This window comes from Telmatherina bonti (assembly GCF_933228915.1).
Source record: "Telmatherina bonti genome assembly, chromosome: 9".
Taxonomy (NCBI): Eukaryota; Metazoa; Chordata; class Actinopteri; order Atheriniformes; family Telmatherinidae; genus Telmatherina; species Telmatherina bonti.
In genome coordinates, this window is record NC_136627.1 from 21,461,567 (window position 1) to 21,468,822 (window position 7,256).

Genomic DNA, 7,256 nt, shown 5'->3' on the forward strand with positions numbered 1-7,256 from the left:
ACATAGATGCAAAAGAGACAAGAAAAGAAAGACACAGACCTGCTGTGAGATGTTTTATTTCAGTTTGTGAGTTCTTTTGCATGTTAACAAGTTATGATCAGAGAGCTTTTTCATGGCAAACAATATTTACAGCTGATTCCAGTTTATATAAAATTTTCACACCGACAGTGACAGCAACATATACTTTACTTTCAAAGGTTCACACACACACACACAATTTTCAAACAAAGAAAAATTACAAATCTGTCTCCCTACGCAGTTGCCAAGAAATGATCTCATCAAAATAGCTGAAAATGACAGTAAATTTTTGATTGAATAAGTATGTGTTGCTTTGAAACCATGCAGCAAATTGAGACACCTGACAGTTCTATAGTCGTTCATATATTTTAGGTATTTTCCTGTTTAGCTTCAAGAGGCTGTAGATTAAATTGTTCCATTTTAAACAGAGGACTACCAAAGAAAAAGGATTTTTTTTTTGATACTGTAAACCTTCTAAATGACTTGCATGTTTTCATATAAATATGCCCATCACACAAAATAAGTATTCTGGGGACTGAACGTTGTCAAATTTACACAAAAAAAAAAAATCTGTGGAAATTACTGCACCATTTCCCACATGCCACACTTTTGCTTACATCAAAAAATGTAAACATGTTTTAACAAGTTTGGAAATAATTGATTTTACTGGATTTAATGGAAAAACAAATCTGGCAAATTTACAATTAAAATTTGCAAATATAACCAAAATTAAATTTGTATTCTATTGTAGCAGAATAAAGATGCAGGTACATCCTTAATGTGGCATCCATAAAAGTCGGCAGTAAGTTTCTACAATAAACTATTAAAACAAAGCAAATACATTCTTGTCACGGTTTTTAGCTTTTTATCCCCTCTCTTGGCCAACGACATGGGTTGGTCCTGGAGTTTCATTTAAAGCAAGCAATAGGCATGTCTCGATCTGTAAATGTAGACACAAAGATCACTCCCCATGAACTGCTCAGCATTTATTCAAGGCTGGTAACAGACTCTCCCTGATGATTTGTTAGAAGTTTGCTCCCAGATTTACTCAACACCAATGACATACTGCAAAAGCACAAAACTGCTAAACTCAGATCAGTCCGATTAATGTAATCTGTGCAGAAGCAGTACAACTCATGAACTCAGCAGTCCCAATTATGGTTTCCTGTCAAATATTGCAGCTCAACTGAAAATGTATAATTAATAGACATCAAGGCACAGTGCTGGACTCAGTCTCCCAAAGGTTTGGACACTTCAGTATAGCTATGTTATTTTAGGGTGATAGGGAGAGGATGGTGGGATAAATGTCCAATGTTGAGGCAGTATTGAAGTAAATGCAAAGTGATGAAAATGTGCAAGTGCATGTATTTTTTATGTTGGGTGGGCTGGAGCTAAAACACTTCCAGAAATAATGCCACATCAACCAATAAGCATTCATTCAGAGTTAATGGCTTGTTATGCAAGCCAGGCAGGACAGGTAGTGGGCCAAGAAAATATTCTTGAATGGCTCGGAAACAAAGAAAAGTTGTTTTTTTTTTTAAAAGTGCTTATTTAAAAAAGGATGGATGAGGGCAACAGTGGATTGTTTATGACCATTTTCCTCTCCATCTGCTGGCTAGTCAATCATTGATGCAGCAGAAAGAAGCATGAACACTTCATGCTAAGCATCAGCAGGAATCACCCATTCATTTAATAGCTCTGACAAGTGACTGGGACCAAGTCCCAAGACTTTGTTGGCATAACAAAAAGTCCCATCAGTTTTATCATTCATAGAGACAGAGAAGCTGGTAATTCCAGTTCATTGTTCTCATTGGGCAGGGGTTTGACCCTGGAGGGAGCTTAAAAATAAAAATACAGCCAAAATGGTCTCACATTTGTCAGATTTTGTTGGCATACAATGTCTCCTCATCACTTTCACTTTCATCCTGAAACTCATGAGCAAGTAGAGACTTTTTGGAGCCCATAGAGTTGAGCCTTATCTCATCCTCATAATCGTCACGGTGCTGTCGCAAGCGGTGGAAGCCATCTTTTTGACGATTAGACTTGGCTGCGCACACACACCAGATGATGCATGCAGTCACTACCAATGCTGTCATGGAGGCTGCTGCAGGAGGAAGCAGAATAAGCAACTTAGTATGCATGGAAAGTGTCTTTAAAAGGGAAACAATTTAAATATTTTGTTTTAAGCATAATCCTGCATTTGCAGACACACATGAGAGATCTATTTTGCTCTCATGAAGTTTCTGTTAAATGAAAGACAGTTGATAGTCACTCAACAGATAATATCAAAAATGTAAATTAAAAAAAGAGAAACAAAAAAATACACACATACACACAGACCATATGCTCGTGAGCAACAAAACATCAGTGACGGAAAATAAAAAGGCGTTTTATAGAAATGTTTACCTGCACTTGCAACAACAAACTCTCGGGGCAAACCAAATATCCTGTTGTCCATGTCAAACTCAATGCTGATGAAGCTGGCAGCCTCACAGGAAGGCACCACAAACTGGAAGACAGAAAAAAAAACATATTGCAAGTACAATTTACAGACTCCTATACCTTTTTTAAGAACAGTAAGAACAGTACTTCCATAACAACAGTATGGCAACATTTTTTACAGAGGAACTGTGTCATAAAGCACGAAAATTCTTCTGTACTTAACTGGGGGTTTGGGTTTTTTTGTTTTGTTTTGTTTTTTGTTTTTTTTAATATCAAAGTTATAAAAAACATTGGTTTAAAAAAAAAAAATCACAGTTCTGGTAGGTAGGGTGTTGATATCTGGTTGTGCAATTCAAACAATTAAGGGGTCTTTAAATCAACCAGGTATTTTTCTAAATTAGTTTTCAATACCCTCAAAATGCAACTGAAATCATAATGCTTAACCTTATATGCTTAACCATCCTGGCTGTTTCCCCAAATGAGGCAAAATGTACTTCTATGAAAGGGGCTATGACAAGATTGCTTGTTAACCACCTAATTAGCAGGGTTCATTTGCAGGTGTGACTGTTTATTCTAATGTGGTGCAGGTTTGTTTTCTGTATCTCTAAAATAAAGCTGGCTCATGGCAATCTTATAATTCATCTGAGAGGTAAATAACACGATCCTGAGAATTCATTCTTTGTATTTAGTTTCTTTGCCACAGTAGGGTAGCTGTGTCTCATTTTCAGCACCCTTTTTAACTGCAGTGTAAATATAAAAAGATTAGAAATAAGGAAATGACTCGAACCAAATGGTTTTAAGACTGATTTAGTTATATGTATTGATCAAATACCATAAAAGTTGTTGCAAAATATTAAGTTCTGCATGTTTATTTTTGCTTTCCCCCCCCCTCACTGTACCAAAGTTGTTTTTGTAACATGTTCTCCTTAGCAACTTAGAAGTTGTTTAGATAGGCGCCAGAAATCACTGAAACTAATGTCACTTTTATTTACAGGCATATGAGATGTGTGCCTATGGTCTCAGACAAAGTATTAGATGTCCCAAAAAGTATGGGGAGGTTATTAAAGAAAGGAAATACATGTTGGCTCCAACGTATGATTTGGACTTCATATGTGAGCAGAGAGAGGCCGACCCCCACAAGCCCCTGGATGAAAGATACATAAAAAATGCTGCTGTTCTTCCAGATCTCTGCAAATCTTTGCCATGCAGCATGAAACTGATCAGAAAAGAGGAGAGGATTCGCAACACTGATCTGACACTACATGGCTTCACAGTACCAGAATACCAGCAGATGTATCATTCAGTGGTGGATCCCCTACTCTTAAGACCTTGTGGGACACCCACACCCTACAGTCTGGAGCTCGGGTTTACCATCAAAGAACAACTGTTCAAAGAGCTGGCATACCCCACCCTTCAAATTTCAGAATGTCTGAACGGAAAGGTGGAGGTGACGGAGAGATTTTGTGTGCTTCGGCCAACTCCTTCCATAGACATGGACATTAAAGGGGAATCATGGTAAAGTTTTTTGTAAGACTTTCTATGAAGCAATTGTGTAATTGTCTGTTTTTTATGTTGTTCATTTTGGTCCCCTTACTACTAAATCAAGAAGACTAAGATTTCATTTGTGAACAAAAGTGTAATATACTTTCTCTTTAAGGACAGCTACATAACATTAAATCAAAAGAACTATGAAATCCAAATCAGAATTTTAAGATCGGATATCTGTCTGCAGACCAGCAAAACTCCTGAGTCCATCTTATTCTCTTGTTAAAGCACATCAGCTTCTGGTATGTTGTGTATGGTACCTATGTCAATACAAAAACAACAGAGTGCATTGCAACCAGACAAGAGTTTCTTTGCTTTTCAGTATGCACAAACTAAATAAATTCAACAACAAACATTTCAAGCCTTCTGCTTGACTAAATTATTGCAACAAATAAATTTGATTTTTATGCTTTATCCATAAACCTAAATTTATAGCTTGTGAAATGTTGAGCACCTTTTTAAAACATATACACATTTGGTTGTTCAGTTCATACATCATCATTGGTACAGGATTGTCTCTGATCTCTCTGTCTCTAATATATTCTATTTGACATACCTTTAGTTTAATAGCATAACTGCCAAGTCATATTATGGCAAAACTGTGATATCTAATTCCACTTTCCCAACACTGCTGGTTCATTTTGCATCATTGCCCATACTTATACCACCTTCAAATATATGACAGAAAATAACTTAAGCATTTTCTAGCAGCTCTTCTCCTTTGTCCTGATCACAATGAGAGGATTTTTATGCATTTTAATATCTTCCATTCATGTCACCTGCTGTTATGTATGATACATAGGTGATTGATGCATTTTTTGCAGAATTAGCATCAAAGTGTACCTAATCAACCATGTTATGAATGGGGACACAGAACCTGATGACAAAAGCTTGAGTTAAAGATCATAAACTTGGCCATATCCACTCCGTTCCACTCAGAGATAATGAGCATTAAAAAGGTACTCATTATCTCTGAGTGGTTTTTTAAATTTTGTTGAGCCAGCAGACACAAAATAATCTTGGCTGTTTCAACTTGCAGCTAAGACCTCAGTCCTACATCATACACAATGAGTAAAAAACTGTGTACCTCTTGATGATGGTGCTGATAGCCTTCAGCAATGGCTTCAATACTGTGACTCCCTGGAACAAGGAGAGCACGGAAGTATCCATCCTCTGAAGTAAACACTTTCACCTCTTTGTTTAGTACAATCATCGCACCAACAATCGGTTTTCCACTTTTGTCCCTCACTACACCTCGCACCCCTTTATGGACCTGGATAGAGTAGAGATGAGGAAAAATTATGGTTGTATGGTGAGATTTTGCTTCTTCAAATGGAGTAACTTTTCAACCGCACTGGAATTAACAGGAAAGTGAAATGTAGATATAGAACAATTTCACAAAATCTACAGAAAAGTGAGAAGGTTACAAAACAATTAAAACCAGTCCTCTGCATCACAGTTATTTCAACTCATCTACTATATATATATATATATATATACACACATATATACACATATATATATATACATACATATACATACATACATACATACATACATACATACATACATACATACATACGTTTTCTTACAGTAACATATCACATCTCTGTGTGGTAAAGTGAAACTAGTGCAAAGTTAAGCTGATAAAATCTCTTCATACCTCTACCAACATACTGAGGAGAGCCTTCTTGTTCTCGGCCCAGAGTGTAGGAAGCTGATCAACAGGGGGGAAAAGACAGCATCCGGTATACACAGTGATTTCTGGACAGTGACCAAAGTCCATACTGAAGTCCTGGAAATACATGTACATACAAGATGGCACATAAGACAAAACTTGGGAAAAGTTCATTTCTAACTTTGCTTAACTTTTGATTTCTTATAAGAATGAACTAATAATGAAGCCGGGGGATTAGGAGCTATTAAGGTGATTAACAAATTTGAATTTAGTATTGTGGTATCTGCTAGTCTTGGCCAGCTTTGGTACATAAATAATGCCATAAAACTACGAGTCAAACACACTTTGGTGTGTGGACGAGTGGGCTCAATTTGCCATTTCTGCTGGTATTATCTATCAGGCTGTGATATGCTTTCTCGAAGTAATATGCTGTAAGATCTGTGAGCAACTAGTATCCAATTTACATATGTGTAACTAAATATAAACGAAAATGCATAATTGACACACTGAGTAGAAGGGGAACAGTGGAGTCCAGTTGCCCATTTATGTCCTTAATTAAAAGTTTTAAAAGGAAGAATTATGTCTCTGTGTGGTGTTTTTCACCAAAGCATGTTAGACTTTTCTGCTCAGAAAAGTGTGTCACTTTGTGGGGGAAAAAAAACATAATGTAACATTGAAACATGCTGCTAAAATATTTTTAAAACAGCTCATCTCTTTATTAACTTCAAAAACAAAGTTGTAGGATAAATTAACACCCAGTAACTGTTCTTATTTTCACAGACAGCAAGGTTGGAGAACTTACCTTCATGCTACCCATGTGACTTTGTCTCTCCGCTGCCCTCATTACTCCATCTACAACATTTCCAACTGAGTATAAAACAAATTGTCCATTAAATAACATGTTTTCTTAATGATAAATATCCGAGGTAGACATGACAAGGACTTAAATTACTCAAGGATCATACTTTGCCCATTATTAGAACATCCAGTGTCTCCGAGGTGCATCTTGGGGTGGTTGTTAGCATACACACTTGCTAAGTGCTTCAATGTGTCCTCATTTGCAACTAGAAAAAACAAAATCCATGACTGATTTAAAACCACACACATCAACAATAAAAGAAATCCAGATTATTTGTCTTCTGTGCACACAGTGAAATGTTCCAATCAAATTGGTCCCAAGAGTAAAAATAATTGCACAAAGACACAGCCACAAACACAAATCACGCTACGTAGGCTAAACTGTCAAGAAATGACCCATCTCGTATGTGCCTCCATTTCATTTACTTTCCCAAATGTGATCTTAAAATGACTTTGTTAAATTACTGTATAAATTAAGAGTTCTGCATTGTGATGTTACCTGTCTGGACAGGTTTGTCATAAGGGGTAAGTAGCAACAAGGGGACCCTCCATCCAAGGCAACAGACAAAGTGAACCCCTTGTTTAAAATAAAATTCATCATTGCTCTTGTTTCAGGTTCAGGTTCCATCTTGCGTTGTGATGCATTTCCTGTTAAAGTAGGCAAACAGATGATAGACAGAAAATAGTAGAGTTAAAATTTAATATGTGAGTACAT

The 7,256-nt window shown here is 36.6% G+C and overlaps 1 protein-coding gene across 1 annotated transcript in view; it reads right to left on the minus strand.

Moving 5' to 3' along the window:
• Window positions 1-102: 102 nt before the first annotated feature.
• The window catches only part of cpda (carboxypeptidase D, a), a 23,649-nt gene continuing 16,495 nt past the window's right edge, over window positions 103-7,256 (minus strand). The window contains 8 exon segments of the mRNA XM_079246450.1: window positions 103-2,122; window positions 2,425-2,527; window positions 5,093-5,278; window positions 5,669-5,800; window positions 6,486-6,550; window positions 6,649-6,747; window positions 7,041-7,080; window positions 7,083-7,189. Coding sequence (XP_079102576.1) covers window positions 1,896-2,122; window positions 2,425-2,527; window positions 5,093-5,278; window positions 5,669-5,800; window positions 6,486-6,550; window positions 6,649-6,747; window positions 7,041-7,080; window positions 7,083-7,189 — 959 coding nt within the window. The 3' untranslated portion in view covers window positions 103-1,895.